An 18,772-nucleotide genomic window follows, 5' to 3' on the forward strand; every position below is an offset into this window, starting at 1 on the left:
TTTACAAAAATGTGCAGGGTCAAAGTGCAAAATAGATAGGAAACTGATTTTTTAAAATAACTCTTTGAAGGTGATTCACACTGTTTACTTTATATTCCAAACAACAGACTTAAATTGCTCTCATAACTTATTTTATTAAACTCAACACAAAACATATATTACAAAATATGTGCTTTCCTCTTCGACACATGAATTGCTCTTATTTAAAGCTAACAATGGACCATATTACGACTTTCTTCAAACGAGTTATTTTCGTTATATAGAAAATAACTGGGTCAAAAAAAAAAATTTGAAAAGCATTTTTAGCTCACACTCACACAAGGAGGCAAAGAACGGCTCTTGAATGCCCTCCAGGAAAAGCGCTTGAGTCTCTTTTGTGCGACTAAACTTCATACTTCACCAAGCAGAAACGCTGAGCGACTGATTTTATGTTTTAAAGAGCAGAGGATGAGCGCTATGGGCTGTATTAATAAGGCTTGTCACAACACTGAGTTTACTGTTGTTTTTTAATTGATGGCAAGTACAGAGCAGCATTGGCGAAAAAGAAAAACAAAGCATCCAGCCTTGCAGTCAGCACCGTCCAGCATTCAGGCAGAAGATGGAGAGAAGCCAAGCATCTTTGCCGAATAACTTTACCTCACTTCCAGTGGCAGACAAATGCAAATCCTGCATAATAATCACTTTTTAAAATAAATCAAGGAACCAAACAGACTCAAAACACTTACACCCCATCAGTCCTTTCCCCCTCCCAGATGATTTACTTCCTGTGTATCCTCTCTTGGGTTTGGAACTGTGGGGTGGAGGCCTGCGTGACTTCAAGTAAGGAGCTCAGCGGGTGGTTCCATGGGAAAATCGGAGGTCCTGGTCCTTGAGGAACTGTGCTGCGTTGGAAGAATCACCTTCAAGAGGGGCCAGGGCCTCAGCTGCGGGCGGCTGAGCCTTGTCTGGGCCCTCAGTGTCGGGTGACGGCTCCTCTCCATCTGAAGGGCCGCCCGCATCTGAGATGAGCTGGAGGAGAGCGGCTGCTATTTCTGATGTGCTGATGTCCTGGCTCAGGCAGGGGACTCCGGCTGCGGGTGGTAGTTCTGGAGGTGAGGGCGGACGCTGGTCACCAGGTGGGGATGCGGGGCAGGTGCTGAATGGCTTCCTTTTGGGCACATCTAGAGAGGACATCACATATTAGTCAACAGTCATGAGGATTTTTTTTTTCAAGGATGAAAAAGCTCACACTGTAGTTCCTACCTTGTCCGCAAGAGGGAGACATTCAAACGCATTAAAGCATGCATAACTCATTCAAATTTTGCCTATAGTCATGTTAATGTAAAAGTGAGACTTAAGGTCTGTTTTTAAAATGAGCACCATTTTTAAAACATTAGCACTGAGCTGAATATTTTTTTTAGCAACAGAGTGGGAATGGGTGAGAAAGAGAGGGATTGGCATGGACAGGTTGACTTCAATTGGTAGAAAGTTGCAGCTTCCTCAAGGCCAAATGAAAGCGTTTCATTCAAATGCCTAACCACATTCTTGCAGAATCTGTGTTGAGGAAAAAAAAATGGTATGTGGGTAAAATAAAAGTTAAAAGAACATGCAAGTAAGGTCTAAAGATTGAAAACATTTATTTCCACTTGATAACTTATGAGCGTGTAAAAAGGCGAACATGACAGTCTCAAGCTTCCTTCTGCTGAGAGGTGGTGGTGGTGGTGGTGGGGAAATGTGATACAGAACCAATGAGTGAGAAAATAAACACGGAAAAGTGGGTAAACGTGAGAGGAAGGGACGAGGATGGAAGGGGGGGGGGGAGCGGACTTTTTAACTTTCTACAAATGAATGACACTTGACGTTGTGGTGCATTTATTGTGTACACCAGTCGGCTATACTCGTGTGCAGGACACGGTCACCCCGGTAACATGAAGACACTTTTTTCATATATACATTAGGGGAGGGAAAAAAAACTGAAATTTGAGGGAGTTAAAAAGCGGACTATATGATTTACCCAATTAAAATAATCATCGCACTAATTTCATCAGTATATACAGTAATCTCCCGCACTATCGTGGGTCGCCAACCACTTTCTTTTTAAATGTAAGCTATGCTCTTATTTGTGGATTTTTGCACCAATGGACAAACTGCAAATGCTGGTGTGTTTTTTCCAAGATCAAAAAGCGCCATTCAAAGCGGCGCCCGATCGCTACCACCCACAAACGGCGGGAGATTACTGTATGATAATTTTGTAGCTGGAAATCTAAAGTAACAATACTTTTCCTCTCAGTCCCCAGTGACGACATTCCCCCGTGTCACCTCCTACAGACTAAAGCCAGACTTGCCCTTGCGCTCAGCAGCAGAAGCAGACGAAGCGCGCGTTAAGGCCTCCCCCGACTGGACGCCGTTGCTGCTTTCGTCGGCCTGCTCCTCGCCCTGCGGCTTCATGATGTGGCCCAGGAGGAGCGCCAGCAGGTTGGCCTGCTCCTCCGGGAGATGCCCGACGTCTAGCGCGTCGGGCGACTGCTCCGGTGGCTCTGCGGCCGGCGCGCCACCTTGTTGGTGCTGGTCGGGGCCGTCGCTGAGCGCCGACAGCGACTGGCTGAGCGTCTCTGCGTTGGACAGGTTAAGGAGCTGGGAGACTTGCGCAAGGGAGATGTCCGTCTGGCCTTGGAGGAGGTTGAGCAGCAGGGCCAACTCGGTCTGGTTCAGCTGCTCGGCGGCAGCGCCCAACACTGGACACACAAGAGAGCCTCAGTCAATGCGAGAACATTACGTCTGACTTATTTCTCATCCAAAACTGGCAAGAAAAAAAGAATAACGAGAAATATTTACCTGACAAATCGTTGTCCGGGACCGCAGCTGAGGGGGGCTTTCGCTGCGGAGGAGGTGGAGGCGGGGGCGGCGGCGCTCCGGCCGGGCTGGTTTGCGAACGACTGTTCTCCCCGCTTGTGGTACCTGACATGTCCTTACGGGGTGCTTTGGGGACATCCTCGGGCAGGCCGCTCTGACGCGCACGCCGCCGCTTTTTGCTCCACAACTCGTGACAGTCTTGATGATGAGGAAGACTAAAGAGGTGGGGGGGGGGGGGGGGTAATTGAAATACCCGCTGTTACAAAAATGACGCAATCGACTGAAAAATAAAAGTTCAAGTCAACTGACTCTGGCGGTGGCATGTTGATGGGGTCCACGTCGCACAGGAAGTCGCTGTTGAGCGCTCCTTCTGACGTGCAGCGGCGTGAAGGGTCCAGGGTCAGCATTCGGTCTAGCAGGTCGAGGGCATGGGTCGGCAAGCTGCAGAACACAGGGGGAGAGATGTCGCTCAGCTTCGAAATAGACAACGAATTGCAACCAGGGCGGCTTTGGACAAGGGCGTACAAGGCAAATTCCTCCCGCAGTCGCCGGCGGTACTGCTTCTTGGGCTTCATGGTGTTGAAGAGGGGCAGCTTGATAACATCAGGCCAGACAGCAGGACAGGGGGAGCCACATAGGCGACTGCAAGATCCAAGATTAAAAAAATAAATAAATAAAAAAGGCAGGCTTAATACTTTTGTGGATTTGGATGCAGTTGAAAATGTGTTATCAAACATTTGGCACCATATTTAAAATAGCATTTTTGCCACACATCTGGTTAGGAAGAGCAGTAGCACCAACCTGATGAGCTCCAGTTGCAGAAGCTCCTGATTGGCTTGAAAGATGGGCTTCTTAGTGAACAACTCCCCAAGAATGCACCTGAACCACAGCAGGCAGAGAATTCAGTTGACCAAAAGTGAATATGAGCTGCACAAAAAGACAAAAGCTCCCAAGAGGATTTGCTGATCGATTTTACACTCACCCGCAACTCCATACATCAATGGCCGGAGAGTACCTCTCCTCGCCCAGCAGCAGCTCAGGGGGTCGATACCACAGCGTGATGACTTTGTTCGTATATGGCCGGCTGAAAGCACACAAAGTGTGAAAAAGAGTAACAGTGCCATCTAGCGGTGCAAACAAATTACTGAAGAAAAACCACCAAGGTCACAAGGAAGCTTAATAATTACCTCTCTTCGGAATTATAAAGGCGAGCCAAACCAAAGTCAGCCAGTTTAATCTGACCTCTAAAAAGAGACAAGAGCACATCTGGTTCTAGGAACACGCAACAAAACATTTTTACAATGAAACAGCTTCTTGTGCCAGTTGTACCTGTTGTTCAGCAGTATGTTGGAGCACTTGATGTCGCGGTGTAGGAAATTGTTCTTGTGGCAGTAGTCCAGGCCCTCCATCAGCTGGCGCATGAAACTGCGGATGTGCTCTTGCGAGAACTGGACCATGCCCGACTCCAGCAGGCCCATGAGGTCGTGGTCCATGTACTCGAAGACCAGATAAAACGCTCCTGGGGGAGGTCAAGGAGAGTTAAATGACTCATCAGCTCCGTTTGACTGATTTTTAAATGTCATTTTATGATGCCGATTTGAATTGCTTCACATGCAGCTTATAGCCATCCTAAGTTGACGTGTGCTGAAAATCAACTGTTGGCTCAGCCACCTCTAAATCTTGGGAGGCAGAAACTTGGAAAGGGAAAGTGACGCAGCGGTTTTCCGCCGCTTACCTTTGTCCTTTTTAAAGTCAAGCGCGTCCTGCTTGTCGGTGACGATCTCCTTCATATTGACCACGCTGCAGTGCTTGAGCTGCCGCAGGATCTTGATCTCCCGGATGGCCGTTATGGGGAAGCCCTCCTTCTCGTTGTCCAAGCGCACTTTCTTCAGGGCCACCAGCTCGCCTGGCGACACGCGGGTGACAAATCAACACCACTGTGGAGTTCATAGAAGACGATCGATGCGGTCTTACCCGTGTCTTTGTCCTTGGCCTTGTACACCTGGCCGTAGGTGCCCTCTCCGATGATGCCGATGATGTCAAACTTATCCACGCATCGCTTGCCCCAATCGCTCTTGGTGTGTTTGCGCTCGCCGTAGCGAGGGCAACAAATCCTGCAAGAATTTAGGAGAAAAAATTAACGGGAGGTTTTAGCTTCTCAGTGTAATGTGGAACAAAATGAAGATATAGCCTAAGGAACCCTGTTCCCACGAGAGCCGTGACCTGCCTGCTTTCCATGTCTTCCTACGGCAACACACCTGACTGAAACGATCAGGCGTGTTTCAGGTTTCCACAGAGCTTGCTGATGAGCTGATCGTTTGGATCAGGTGTGTTGCGCCATGGAGACATGGAAAACATGGCTGTGGCTGGACCAGGGTTCCCTACACAAGTGTTAATTGAGAAATTAACTACATAATTGTCAATTAAATGCAGATTTTTGTTAAACGCTGGGCTCGACTGACATCTCTTATCGCGCGACACTCACTTTGGTCTTTTTTTAAGGGCGGGCAGGGGGAGCGACAATCCGTGATGGCCGGACAGTTGGAGAGGTGGGGAGTCGCCCCCAAGCAGGGTGGGCGGCAGCGGGAGGTCGATGAGTGACGGCCGGCTCCGTGTTTCCTTCTCCTTCCTGGACCCTCGCTGAGGATGAGTGGACTTCTTTGGGCTGAGCAGGCAAAGAGAAAATAATAGTTTTGTCCATGGAGAAGAAGAACTCCATAATATGCATTTAGCAAACATGCCATGTTAAAACTTTTGCCAATTAAGCTTGATTGAAGTCTATTCTAGGTCCTCCTCACCTGTCTTGAGAGTTTCCAAGCAACATGGGGGGCAAAGGCAGGGGCGGCAACGTGGAAGTCTTGTGGAGCGGCGTCTGTCGGGCAGGACTCCGCGTAGGGACGGAGGCGGGGACTGGAGCGGGTGATTTGGCTGGGGCTGAGGCGGCAGGTGGAACGTTGGTGTTGGCCTGCTGGGGAGGTGGTGGGGGCGGTGGAGTTGAGGCGGTCGAAGCAGGGGCATCAGAGGGTGATGGTTCAGGAGGAAGAGCAGGAGAGAAGCTGGTGCAAGCGGAGGGTAACAGGGTAGCAACTGGTTCTTCCAACACCGGTGTTTCTTGTGGTGACTGCACCGTAGGCGCGGCCGGAAATTCTTTTTCTCCAGAGTCTTTTTGCGGTTGCGGCTCCTCCACTTTAGACCGCGAGGAGGAGGAGGAAGAAGAGGCTGAGGGAGCTGCGGGTTTCTGTGTGGGGGGCGCGGGGGAGGCAGAACCACTATCGCAGGCGCGAGCCGCCGCTGCCGCCGCTTCGGCGGCCTGGCGCTCCTTCTTTCTACGAGTGAGCTCGGCGCCCAGGCTGGAGTTGAGCGGCAGGTGGGTGGAGGGAGGCGAGCGGCTGGCGGGCCGGGCGCTGTAGGAGCCGGCGCCCGACGTCCCGGCCGAGGGGGCGTGCCGCTTGCTGCGGGATCGGGACGAAGAGCGATGAGAGGAGGAGAAGAACATAGGGGATCGACTTCTGGAACGGCCCGAGCGCCTAAAGGAAAAAGTTGGGGGGAATTTTCACATGAATAAAGCAGTTTTACGGCGGTCACCCTGATACATGTTGATAAAGTTGCACAATTATTAACAGACACGGTACAAGCAAACAACTAGAAAGTAGGGCTAACATCAGTTTGTTAGTCTAGTTACTCATTGTCCAAGAAAGCAGGTCAAAGTAATTCAAGTTTTACTTTGGCACTACCTCGTGGAATCTTCATTTCTTTATTCCCTTAACACTGTTTTAGGTTTGCATTTGAAATGTTCTTTTTCGCTTGTGGTATGTTTCCGCTTCCCTCCCTACGCAAAAAGCCCCAAGCAGTTGGTAACAATTTGATTGTAAGTTTGTGCTAACATATTATTTATGCTATTATGCTATGTAACCTCATATAGAGGTATTTGTGTTAAATAATTTAAATACAGGTTGCAGTTATGCAAAAGCTGTGTACATGCGAGACGCATTTATGATGTTTTATGTCTAGCCCTGTTTTACATGCTTTGCCGCCATCTTGTGGCATTTACATGCAACTGCAAACCCATTTTAGGCTCCAGTTCACCTGTTGCTCGAGTGAAAAGCAATATGGCTGCCCTGCCGGAAAGAAATAGACCAGACAAAACCAGTGCGGGATGAAATAACTGGAGACATGCTTACCGGGACACTGGGCTGGGGCTGGTGCTGGAGGAGCGTCGGGCCATGTAGGGGCTAATGGAGCGCTTCCTCGAGAAGGGACTGCTGTCTCGCTCAAAGCTGGACGACCTGTGCCTGCTGCCGTAGGGGCTGTCTGACCTCTGCTTGTTACACCGGCTCATGTCCCCATAGGGACTTGGGCATAGCTGAGTCATCTTGCGCCTGGAGTAGCCGTCGTCCACCATTTGGCCGCCCATCGGGCTCTCTGCCATCCTGGGACTAGGCGACAGGGCGACGCTAGCGGCGCTGACGGTATTCTTGCGAGAGTTTCCTCGACTCGACTTGCCTTTGGGGCTCGACTTGTTGCTCTTGGAGGACTTGCGGTGGCTTCGCTCTCCACGGACCTTCTGGGGGTTGCTGTGGGCGACTTCTAGCCGGGCCTCTCGCCTCTGCTGCTTGTCTTTACGCGACTTTCCAGAGCGGCTGCTCTCCTTGCTCCGGGATGAAGACGCCGAGGACGTGGCGCTCCCTACGCTGAGCATAGGGTACATCTGAGAGAACATGGGATCTCCTCTCTTAAAGTCAACTTCCTGCTGAATATGACGCTTGGATGATCCAGATGAGGCCGATTTCTCCTTGCCGACACCGGAAGCGCTTTTACTACGATCCTTACTGCTCTTCTTCTTGTAGCCGCGTTCCCCATTACCGGGATCCCGAACTTTGTTGGGGTCCTTGGACTTTTTCCGGGAATGTCTGCGGCTCTTAGTCTCACGGGTGGGCTCTTCCCTGATGAAGTCGGGTGAAGGCGAGGGCTCGAGACGTTGCATCAGAACCACCCTTTCGGGCATTCTGGTACCCGGTGGGTCTGAGAATGTGTCAGAGTCCGAGCTGATATCGTCATACTCCACGAGAGGCTTCATCAGGACACTAGGAGGCGCCGTGCGGGCCAGGGCCATATATTCGGGAATCGTCGGTGGTGCCGGTGGCAATTCCCGAACTTTAGTCGATTTGTGGCGTTTACGCCTGGACGAGGCCATTAGAGATTTCAAGTGCAACTTGCCGTCTTTGCTGGTCATGTCTCCCGCAGCTGATTGGAGGGCGGTGTGGGCCAAGCCGCCGATGCTCGACTGCGGCTTCCTCTTGGTCCCATGGTGTCGGTCCGACCCAGGCATCCCTTAAGCCGGCGTCGGTACCACCTCTCCTGCGGCTAGGCCTTGGCGGTCCAAGCAACTCATTAACCGTCGATTCAAGTACAAATTCTCAAGTGTTCCTAAGCAAACAAGAATAAACACAAATCAACACACTAGGCCGCGATCGTCCCGTCGGCCTTCTTCACTGTCGATTCATTCTACTCGTAGTGCTGTCCAAACTCGACAAAATTGATAAATATCCCACCGTTGTTCTTCGGGGAAGCTCAATATTCACATGGAGCGAGTCCGTAAATGAAGTTATCCTACCAAACGTTGGAGCATTGCGCTGTCGTCGTCTCGCAGTCTCAACTTAGCTAACAGCTAGCTAACGCTGGGCAAGCTAGCGAGTTGAGCCGTGGAAAAAGAAAAAAAAGTCTCCTTTGTCAAAGCTGTCCTTGTCCAGTGCCAAGTTAGGGAAAAGCTGATTTTATTCCACAGAAATACGGTCTTAGCGTTCACAAGCTAGCAAATGGCTTCACTAAAAGACGCTCATCTCGAACAAAATGAAAACTTGACCCGGTTGGTGCTGTTTATATATTCCCTTTAATATAAGCTTTATCCCTCCTTAAATTCAATATTTATACGAAATCATAGTTTTTTCGTGTGCAATAGATGTTCCAGTTTACTATCAATGGCTCTGGAAATCAACCAGGCCTGTATTTAGGGCGATGCTAGTGGATTTAATAACATCCACAGCCGCAGGAGACTACAAACGCCATTGTGGCTCCTGTGACTAGCAACTTCAGTGCACGACGCCAACGCCGGATCGGGCCGGAACTCGACAAGGTGTCAATCAATGACGCTTCCCAGCGACAGCCAATCAGCGTCTAACAACCCGCCTACTTTTCCAACAAGTGACAGTTTTAGAATAACATTTCTGGATGTGAAATCGAAAATAAGATAAAACGCAGACACTGTAAATTAAAGAAAATAAATGCGCTATGTTTTTATTTTATTTCATTGGTTCAAACGAAAAAACACAATGCAACCTCCACACCAGTTAATCATCATAAAGGTATCGGATAAAAATTTAAGCTGTTCAAATAGACATTATTTGTAAATTAGATACGTAAACTTTTATTGATGATCATAAATCTAACCGTTTTTAATTTTGTGTGTGGAGCTAAATAACGAACGGAAGCTGTCACAGTGGGGCGTGGTCCAAGAAAAAACGAGAACGTGACGTCTCCCACGGCAATGAAAAAAAGTGCCGAAGAGCATTTTTTTTAATACTTAGAATTGACTGTTAAAATTTGGAAATACGCAACCAACTCATAGATGAGAAAATATAACTATATGAAGAAGTGAATCCTGATTGGCTATGATAAAACGGGGGCGTGTTCCAGGAAAAACAAGAAAGTGACCTCTACAACTATGGAGTAAGATGTAGGCGATATGTATGGAATAATTTATCATCACGAAAAAATCAAAACGTTTCCAAATATTTTTATTTAATCCGCAGCGACAAGAAGGAGTGACGGGTTTGACAACCTAGATGATGATTGGCTCTGCTGTCACAATAGGGCGTGGTCCTGAAGAAACAAGGAAGAGCCATCTCCCATGGCAATAACAAAAGTTCCTAAAGAGCACTCGGTGGCAAATAAACTTGTTAGAATCAAGTGAGCATGCAAGAAGATGATTTTTGCGTCAGTAGAAAACACAAGTGATCTTTTATAATGTATGTCATGGTGGAAAAAGGGTGATCTGGCTTTCAATCTTATAGAGTGAAAGCCAGATCACCCTGGCTTCTGTAGTATAACAAAAATAATTCTGCAATTTTGTCAATTTGATCAATAGTTACATTTCGTTCAGACTTGCACTTTATATTCCTCCATCTTTATTTATGCGCGATGTATGTGTCGGGCTATTGTGTGCGTGGATGGGGAGGGAGCGAGTGAGAAAAGGAGAGGGAGGGCAAACCAAAGCCAATAAGGCTGGCTACTGCCCGTACCACACAGCGCTATTATTTTTATTTATGGCAAGCAAGAAGCTATCGTTTGTGTTGTAGGCCCGGTTGGTGGCGTTCAATAGCAAGCTACCCACTCCGGGAAGGACGGTAGCATGATAGCCGTGGATGGGAATCGGCAAAAAGAGCGTCCCCGTCTGCTGCATTCCGACTGCACCCGTACCCGAAGTCACCGAGTCGGTAAGCGGCGGCGTCCAACATGGGGAAGGAGGTAAACGGCGTCTCGCGGAGCCGCTTTGAGGTGAGTTCACCTGGGCCCCCGTCAAACCTTTGACACGCCGTTTAATCACGTCACAGGGCCTCGCTCTGGACCACCATTATTACATTCGTGGACGAAAATAATAATCAACGGCGACATTGACGCGGGTCAAGCACCGTTTGGGATTAGCTGCGGTGCTTTGTGCTAACATCAACAAGGCCTTGGTTGACTTGTTTTATCGACGAGAAGAGGACACAAAGCGGTATAAATGTCGGCTCATGTTGTTATCATTGTGTGGTGCGTTAAAGGTCCCTGGATCTTTTTTTCTCTATGCGCCGTCAAAACAAAACACAGCCAAGCTACATCTACGCAAAAACTGCCCGGAAAACCACAGTTCATAGCGACGTATCCGGTTTTAGTTCATAATTTAAGTTCAGATATTTGGGTGTGTGGCTCATAATGGACTTTTTGTTCGTCGGGTTTTTGTGCTGCAGGGTCGGCTCGGTTTGGTGTTGCAGCTCCAGATTGACAGCCGACCGCAGGCCCTTTACCTTATCAACAGGCATTTATTTAACCACATAGAGCCCACAGACTCTTCGTGGAAACGTCACTCGGGGCTTTGCGGTTGTAGAAAAACGTCGATTTTATTCTCTATTTTTGTTTCGATTGCTTGTTGTGTATTTTTGGATGAACTTATTCTCTAAAAATGCGGCGGGGCGTGCATTACTCCAACTGAGTATGGGGTTTGTTTAGGTTTATTTTTATTTTTTTATGCTATTTCATTTATTTATCGTTGTTTTGATGAATGGGTACAACGGCTAAATATACAGGCCGGTTATCCTACTGGTCAAACAGCTGCGGTCGAGTTCTACACTAAGCTAGCGCATACGAAAACAGCAAAAGGTATTTTGTCTGCCTTCAAAGTAAAAGTATTTGTGTTTGTCGGCAAGTGCATTTCCGGGTTGGTTCTTATTTCTTCGAATATTTCTTGTTTCACTCTGTTTTCCAACCTTTACTGAAGCTAGAAACATATTTATCTATATGAGCAAAATCATCACCAAGCAAAAATATCAAAAAGAGTTTGTTGTATACTGAAATAATGTCAATTCAAATTAACCTACTGAGTGCAATTTCTTTTCCTGTTTATTTGAGTTTAAAGTCATTACAGTTATGTAGCATCTGTACAAATCGAGGAACAGGGATTTTTGCAAAGTGGTGGCATGTGAGAAATACAATAGAACAATAAATGATACACTACAGTAATCCCGAGCTATTCGCGAGGGCTACGGACTGAGCCCTTTTGTGAATGGCCAAAAGAACATGATTAATTGTCTCCCCTCCCAAAAATATAATTTCCTATAATAGTTTAAAGTACTATAAATAACCACAACCTACTATTCAATGTCATAATCTTACAACATTGCTCTTAGTATTACCCACAGATGATTTGATGTATTTCCAAGACTCTCAAAGATAATAAGAAGGTGCTAAAAAAAATATATTCCACCGATAACATGTTATCAACTGTCCAAAGTGCTTGCTTTCCTGCTGTTTTTTGTTTTGTTTCTTTATCACCTATTCACTGCCCTCTCAGTGCTAGTCAAAGATATCACTTCTAAGTGGATTACTGTACAGTATCATCAGTTAGCCTTCAGTAAATTTGAGCGGTCTTTTGCTGACGCAATCATTCTGGCGCATCTTGCAGATGTTCACAAACAGCGACGAGGCTGTCATCAATAAGAAGCTACCTAAGGAGCTGTTGCTGCGGTAAGTGAGGTTGGGAATTCTTTTTAACAAATGCCAAACTCACTAATGTTAGATATCATTTGTTTTGTTTTTATTCCGAATATTCAAATAATACAAAGCTTCAGACATAGTCCTTGCATAAAACCATTTACAGATGAAATTGAGGAAGCAAAATAAACACAAGGAGAGAAAAAAAAAATCCTTATTAACCCATAAAAATGATTAATTTCACACTTGATGGGTGGGCAGGTACTCCAGAGAGCTATTTGTATACAAGCAATTAAAAAGTCCAGTTTTTCATAATTTGTCCCATTTGACTCTCAGAGAAACCTCGATCTCCTACTCATAAGACACATTTGTCTTCCAACATAAACAAACACAGAATGCAGACATGCCCTCCGGCGACGTTATCAACCGAACAGCGGGATGCACGTTTCTCCTATTCCCAACCGCTCCCTGGATGCTTGATTAAAAAGACGCCTTTAGGTTATACAACATTCAAATTGTTTTCAGACTCTGGAGGGACATAAGCCTCTTAGCAAAATGAAGGCCGTAACTCAAGCCTCTGTCTCGCTCGCCCATACGTTTTCTCGACTTCAATAGCTCCGGACTATTACACCCTTCACTGGCTCGTAGCGTCCTACGGTGCTGCTTGCAGTTGGTGAAGTTGTTAGGCTGCAAGGTGACCTCAGTCTGGGAGGAGGAGAAACATGATTGATTGTGCTGATCTGCTGATCCACATTGTGAATTAAAAGTAGGAGCAAATGATCAATGTGCATGCACGGGAATAATCAACACCGTCCCAAAATGTAAAAAGTTGATAACCACTAGCTTAGATGATTTCCTGCGTGCAAAAAAATGTACTACCGGTCATCCTAACTGTCATTGTCTGTGTTGTAGAATCTTCTCCTTCCTCGATGTGGTGACGCTGTGTCGCTGTGCCCAGGTCTCGCGGGTGAGAGAGTTATGCATATCATTGTAAGTCCAGTTTGTATATTTGTGTCCAATGACAACCGTTTTGTCTACGTCCTCAGTCCTGGAATGTTCTGGCTCTGGACGGAAGCAACTGGCAGAGGATCGACCTCTTTGACTTTCAACGGGACATCGAGGTGGGCTTGGGGTTATTTTGCGGTGAATGAGGAGAGACTTTGTGTGTATGATTATTATTATTTTTTGGTAGGGCCGAGTGGTGGAGAACATCTCAAAGCGATGCGGGGGGTTCCTGAGGAAGCTGAGCCTACGGGGGTGCCTCGGTGTGGGGGACAGCGCCCTGAAGTGAGAAGGCAGCCTGGAAGAGAGGTGAATTGAAATTTGGCTGCATCCATATGGGCTTTTTTTGTGTGTCTATATTTTCGTAGGACTTTCTCACAGAACTGCAGAAACATCGAGCTGCTCAGTTTGAACGGCTGCACCAAGATTACCGACAGGTACGGCACACTGGATCGAGCGAGCACGAGTTGAATTGAGTTGAGCTAACCACCAATGCTAATGCTAGCTCCCCGTCTTTCACTCAATATCTTATCTATTTTGAAAAGAGCTCCAAATTTTGTCGATTGACGTTTACATGGCAAAACCTTGTCCTTGTCCTTGCAGCACGTGTAATAGCCTGAGCAAGTTCTGCCCAAAGTTGAAGCACCTGGACCTAGCGTCTTGTACCTCAATCACAAATTTGTCACTCAAAGCCCTCAGGTGTGTACTAGAATACATGTGTGTATTAAAAAAAGAACAAAAAACGACCTATTTTGTCCAATCGGATTCACACTGCTAAATCTGAATCCACTTTAAATCCAGATTGTGAGCCTCACTTAGAATGGACTTGTTTTTCTAGTGGGGTTGCCATTTATTATTTTCATAAGGCCTGTCACATGACTTCTCCCCCCCCCCCCCCCCACTCTAGTGAGGGCTGTCCACTTCTGGAGCAGCTTAATATCTCCTGGTGTGATCAGATCACCAAGGACGGCATCCAGGCCCTGGTTCGATCCTGTCCGGCACTCAAGGGCCTTTTCCTAAAAGGCTGCACACTGGTACAACTTGAACTTTTTGTTCATGTTTTCAGGTTTAGTTTCACTTCATTTTTCTTTTTCCTTTTTTAGCTAGAAGATGAAGCACTGAAGCATATTGGGGCCAACTGTCCCGAGTTGGTCACGCTTAACTTGCAGACATGCTCGGTAAGCGCACTCGATACGTACGGTAACTTTGGAATCTTTTTGGGAATCGTCATTCATTTCAACAGTAGTTTTTTTCTCGTGTATTAAACTTTTTTGCCTCGGCCACGAGTAGCAGATCACAGACGACGGCCTCATTACTATTTGTCGAGGCTGCCATCGTCTTCAGTCGCTATGCGTGTCGGGTTGCGGCAACATCACAGACGCCATCTTGCACGCGCTCGGGCAGAACTGCCCCCGCCTCAGGTAGCAATTTAATCCATCTCAAAATCAAATCACGTCAAGACAATGACTGACAGTGAGTGACAATATTGCAACCCAATGGTCTTTTTTTAGAATATTAGAAGTGGCCCGCTGTTCTCAACTTACAGACGTGGGCTTCACAACGCTAGCAAGAGTGAGTGGATACAAAACTATTGATGTCCAAAAATACAAATTTGCAACAAAAGTCACTGCAATCTATTAAATGTCTTTTACAGAATTGTCACGCTCTTGAAAAGATGGATTTAGAAGAATGTGTGCAGGTAAGGAGACAACACCGCTACGGACATTTTATAGACAGTTAACGTCAGTCTGCAATAATCACCCCCCCCCCCCCCCTTTTGAACTCAGATTACAGATGGAACAATCATACAGCTTTCCATCTACTGCCCTCGGCTGCAAGTTCTGGTGAGTGTTACGCTTTTTCGCTGACTCACACACAGCAAGCGCATCACGGCTGCCCTTCGCCCCTCCCGCCACCTTCTCCCCGCAGAGTCTTTCTCACTGCGAGCTCATCACCGACGACGGCATCCGCCACCTGGGCAGCGGACCGTGCGCCCACGATCGATTGGAGGTGATCGAGCTGGATAACTGCCCGCTTATCACGGACGCCTCGCTGGAGCACTTGAAGAGCTGTCACAGTCTGGATCGTATCGAGCTCTACGACTGTCAGCAGATCACCCGCGCTGGAATCAAGAGGCTAAGAGTGAGTGTTATCTCCTGACAATATTGGAGTCTGGATTTTTTTAAATTGGTGAATATTTAATAATTACACTGTACACATATATATATAACCATGTTTTTTTGCAGACCCACCTGCCTAACATCAAAGTGCACGCCTACTTTGCCCCCGTGACTCCTCCGCCCTCAGTTGGGGGCAGCCGCCAGAGGTTTTGCCGCTGCTGCGTCGTGCTATGATGCAAAAAGACATCGACGTCAGTCTTCCCTCTCCGCCCCGTGTTTCCTGGAGTCCCTCCCATACAAGCCCCCCACCACCACCATCTGGCCAGGCAGTACATTGATGCTGCATCCCCCTTTAGAAGCTGCAGAGAGACCAAACAGTGCAGGGTAACACACAAACACACTCCACACATTTCGTTTTATTTCCCCCACTTCTGAGGGTTTCTCCCATTTTCCCAAAACACACGATATTTTTATTGAACACTCTAAATTGTCCATCGGTGTAAATGTTTGCATTCTACTACAGTCAGCTAGGATCGTTCCAGAGGATAATCACTCTACGAAATGGACATAACCTCATTGACCTCAGAATACCTCCGATTTTGTTTTTCTGGTCACCATCCAATTGTATAATTACCATCAGAATGCACTTTGCTAATTGGACCACTCAATATGGCCCCAGGATGAGCTTTCAAAATATAACACACATACATACACAGTGTCTGCACAAGTTGGCTTTGCTTGAATGTATATGACAAAGGGGGGTGGGGGGGAGCAAAAAGCAATGCAATGAACATTTTAAAAAAACAATCTTGCTATGGATGGGATGGAAAAAAAACAGCTTCTCATCACACATCCTGCACTGTTGAAAAAAGTCCCGAGTCAGCGTCTGCCCCCCCACCCCCACACCCTCTTAAAAAAAAAAAAAGCGACACAGCCGGTGAACAGCAGCCAAAAATGTATTGAAAAAAAGAAGAAGAAAAAAACAAGCTGTCTCCTTTTTGCACCTATCAAAAACAAACAAACATCCAGACTGTTTACAAAGAAGAACATTTCAAAACGTATTCGGTTTGTACTAACAATGTGCCCCACAAACCCACTGAGGCCCCCCCCCCTCCATCTCTATTGTCTCTATGTGCTTCAAAAGAAAAGACAAACTATTTTTCTAAAATGAAAAGCAGCACACATTTGGGGACTGAAGATGCCAAATGTTGCATGTGACACCTTTTTCCGTTCGTTATTATTTGTTTTAACCCAAATGTACAGTACATAAATTGAGGAGCGAGGGTCGATGGATGAAATAATGGAAAGACTGTAAAAAGAGGATGATGATGGGTTTAAAGGAAAAAAAAAAGACTCTGGAAGATCAACGGGAAGAAAAAGCCAACCATCTTGTTTTGCTTTGATTTTCATTGACTTGAACGAAAGGGTAGTAGGGTCATGAATCCAATTGATTGGTCCAGACCAATTTTGGTTCTGATGGACCCATGAAGTATTGAACCCCCCCATACTACCTTTTTTTTGGTTTTTTTGCCCCTTCCAACATGGAGCTGTCACCTCATTTTATATTTCACTCCTTTCCTTTGCCTTGTTTCTTTCTTTTGACGTGGCTCCGATTGCACCTGCTTTGTGTTGCGTTCGGTGTCTCCTCTGAGATTATGTGTTTTTATAGTCGTCGTAAATGTCTAGAACAGGTGCAATTGTAATTAGGATTTTTTTTTTCTTCCTCTCCCCGATATTACTTCTTGAATGTCCCTGAATGAGACGGCTCGTCCGTTATGACGTGCCACTTTGAAGGGAAAAAAAAAAAAAAAGCTTCTTTATTTCTATGTCGCCCTCCCCTTATTCGCAAATTCCCCTAAACGCGACTGAAACTTGGAATGTTAACGCAAATGTCCCCAAGGCAAAACAATCTTGAAGATTCTAATAATTTTTGTCGGATAATGCAAGATGGGATGAGCGCTGTGTAATCCCGCCTGAGCCATTTTGTTCCAGCGAGGGTTTTACAACGATGGATTAGGGATAATGTCAAAATGGAGCTTCTGGGAAAGGAAAGCGTGGACTGGAGGAACGCCTTAAAGAGCGCGTGGACCAAAGTGTCAACGCAAACTCTGGAAAATTTGATAGCAGTCCCCTTGTGTCAACGCCGCTTGTCTAAATGTCATCTCTGAAATGCACGACAGAGATTTCTGGCCCATGTGTTGACGTTGAATTTACCGTCTGCTGACCAATACGTCGAAACCGCAAACTCCCGTTTCGCTTTGCATTTCAAAACAAACACTGGAGTTAAATAAATTGCAGGAGGTGAACCCAATCACACCTTGTTGCCCCCCCCCCCCCACTCAAATAAGACGCCTTCTTCATTGACAAATGGGCGATATTTAAATTTGACAATGACTGTAGTTCATTTAATTACTGTAAATCTTTTTTCCTTTTTTCAGTTTCTTTTTTGTACAATTAACCGATATAAATGAATATGTATGTATAAATAAATCTATACCTATATTATTAAGGCTGGTTTAGTTTTGTTACAAGGTGTGCTTGGCCTTTTGACCACTAGATAGAAGCATTGAGCTTGTGTAACTGAGTAACAAATACTTTTTGGTTCTACCTATTACAACGTTTTAGTACCCAGTAGGTTATATATTGTATTTATGTTTCAATACACGTTGATTTATTTTTAGGTTTTATTATTCCGGGTGTAGTTTGCAGTGGTGCCCCGCCCCCTGAGGTTGGATTGTGACGTCCACCGTCGTGACTGCCATCTCCTTCACGTCTCCTGAGTCCTTTTGTGTCCCACTTTTGTTTTTATTCTTCCCCCTTGGAGTGACACACTGTTTTCTCTCTTCCAGCAGTGTTTCAACCTGTGCAAAGATGAAAAGCTGCAAGGAGAATTTCAAATGTGTTTTCCACCTGCAGCAATTCCTCCCGGCTGTTTTGCGCCTTTAACTTTTTTTTTTTTTTTTGCAGCACACAAGAGGATCATTTCACACCTCACGAAGCCTTTTTGAACTTTTTTTTTTTTATGGCACTTGAATGTTTATTGACCTGCTGCGCTTTTAAGGCTGGAACAAGCGATTGATTTAGTCATGTAATATACATTCCAAGACAGTAGGGGGCGATATCATTTTGTAAAACAATACGACTTATCGTTTCCCATCCAAAACCATCTTTTGGTAATTAGTGACTGTATGTTTGATGCAGATTAGCGGCGAGGAGCAGGGATCTTCTGTAATGACTTGAATAATGATTTTTCTATTTCATTGTAAAATTGAAAGGGACTAGTAGAGTCCACCTTTTTTAACCTGATGGTCAATCTTTCTGTCATTTTTTATTTTCTAAGCTTACAATTTGTTACCCGTTTTTTTTTCATGTTGGAGTTTACAGCCTTAACAATCCACACACTTGACAATTGTTTGGAATGATTGTTTTCACTTCCAAAATGTTCTCTAGTCAGTGAAGAAATAATGAAGGCTGACAACAAATCTTCCCTCTCTGAAGACCAAAGAGGCGATGCTGCTGTTTGTATCTTTTTATTGGCTCGATGCAGCATGTGTCCAGCGCCTTATTGCTTC

General features: G+C 46.1%; 2 protein-coding genes across 4 annotated transcripts; one reads left to right on the forward strand and one right to left on the reverse strand.

Annotated features, from left to right (window-relative positions):
- Window positions 1-109: 109 nt before the first annotated feature.
- On the reverse strand, window positions 110-8,946 carry cdk12 (cyclin dependent kinase 12). Of its 3 annotated transcripts, none has more exons than XM_061304263.1 (15): window positions 8,447-8,946; window positions 7,014-8,259; window positions 5,631-6,359; window positions 5,318-5,497; window positions 4,807-4,946; window positions 4,568-4,738; window positions 4,162-4,351; window positions 4,020-4,076; window positions 3,815-3,916; window positions 3,634-3,711; window positions 3,358-3,474; window positions 3,142-3,273; window positions 2,815-3,047; window positions 2,325-2,714; window positions 110-1,160 (listed from the first exon to the last, which is right to left on the reverse strand). In XM_061304263.1, exons 2-15 carry the CDS (start codon window positions 8,159-8,161, stop codon window positions 829-831), a joined length of 3,999 nt encoding a protein of 1,332 aa, XP_061160247.1. In that variant the 5' UTR covers window positions 8,162-8,259; window positions 8,447-8,946; the 3' UTR covers window positions 110-828. The 3 variants fall into 3 exon arrangements, with proteins under 3 accessions (XP_061160247.1, XP_061160246.1, XP_061160249.1); XM_061304262.1 differs by having other exon boundaries at window positions 8,385-8,946; XM_061304265.1 differs by lacking the exon at window positions 110-1,160 and having other exon boundaries at window positions 1,600-2,714; window positions 8,385-8,945.
- Window positions 8,947-9,819: 873 nt separating this feature from the next.
- Window positions 9,820-17,709, forward strand: fbxl20 (F-box and leucine-rich repeat protein 20). The gene is made up of 15 exons (XM_061304266.1): window positions 9,820-10,386; window positions 12,050-12,111; window positions 12,991-13,045; window positions 13,125-13,199; window positions 13,271-13,365; window positions 13,449-13,517; window positions 13,684-13,779; window positions 13,988-14,114; window positions 14,184-14,258; window positions 14,371-14,501; window positions 14,592-14,652; window positions 14,735-14,779; window positions 14,868-14,924; window positions 15,010-15,222; window positions 15,327-17,709. Exons 1-15 carry the CDS (start codon window positions 10,345-10,347, stop codon window positions 15,432-15,434), a joined length of 1,311 nt encoding a protein of 436 aa, XP_061160250.1. The 5' UTR covers window positions 9,820-10,344; the 3' UTR covers window positions 15,435-17,709.
- The last annotated feature ends 1,063 nt before the right edge of the window (window positions 17,710-18,772 follow it).

This window comes from Syngnathus typhle, linkage group LG17 (genome assembly GCF_033458585.1).
Source record: "Syngnathus typhle isolate RoL2023-S1 ecotype Sweden linkage group LG17, RoL_Styp_1.0, whole genome shotgun sequence".
Taxonomy (NCBI): Eukaryota; Metazoa; Chordata; class Actinopteri; order Syngnathiformes; family Syngnathidae; genus Syngnathus; species Syngnathus typhle.

Excerpts from the sequence above, each read along its gene's own strand:
- fbxl20 (XM_061304266.1), top strand. The coding sequence starts at position 10,345 with ATGGGGAAGGAGGTAAACGGCGTCTCGCGGAGCCGCTTTGAG. Across the intron at positions 13,780-13,987 it reads TTGTCACTCAAAGCCCTCAG|TGAGGGCTGTCCACTTCTGG; the intron begins GTGTGTACTAGA and ends CCCCCACTCTAG. Across the intron at positions 14,653-14,734 it reads GCTTCACAACGCTAGCAAGA|AATTGTCACGCTCTTGAAAA; the intron begins GTGAGTGGATAC and ends TGTCTTTTACAG.
- cdk12 (XM_061304263.1), bottom strand. The coding sequence starts at position 8,161 with ATGCCTGGGTCGGACCGACACCATGGGACCAAGAGGAAGCCGCAGTCG. Across the intron at positions 5,498-5,630 it reads CTTGGAAACTCTCAAGACAG|CCCAAAGAAGTCCACTCATC; the intron begins GTGAGGAGGACC and ends TTGCCTGCTCAG. Across the intron at positions 4,947-5,317 it reads GCCCTTAAAAAAAGACCAAA|GATTTGTTGCCCTCGCTACG; the intron begins GTGAGTGTCGCG and ends AAATTCTTGCAG.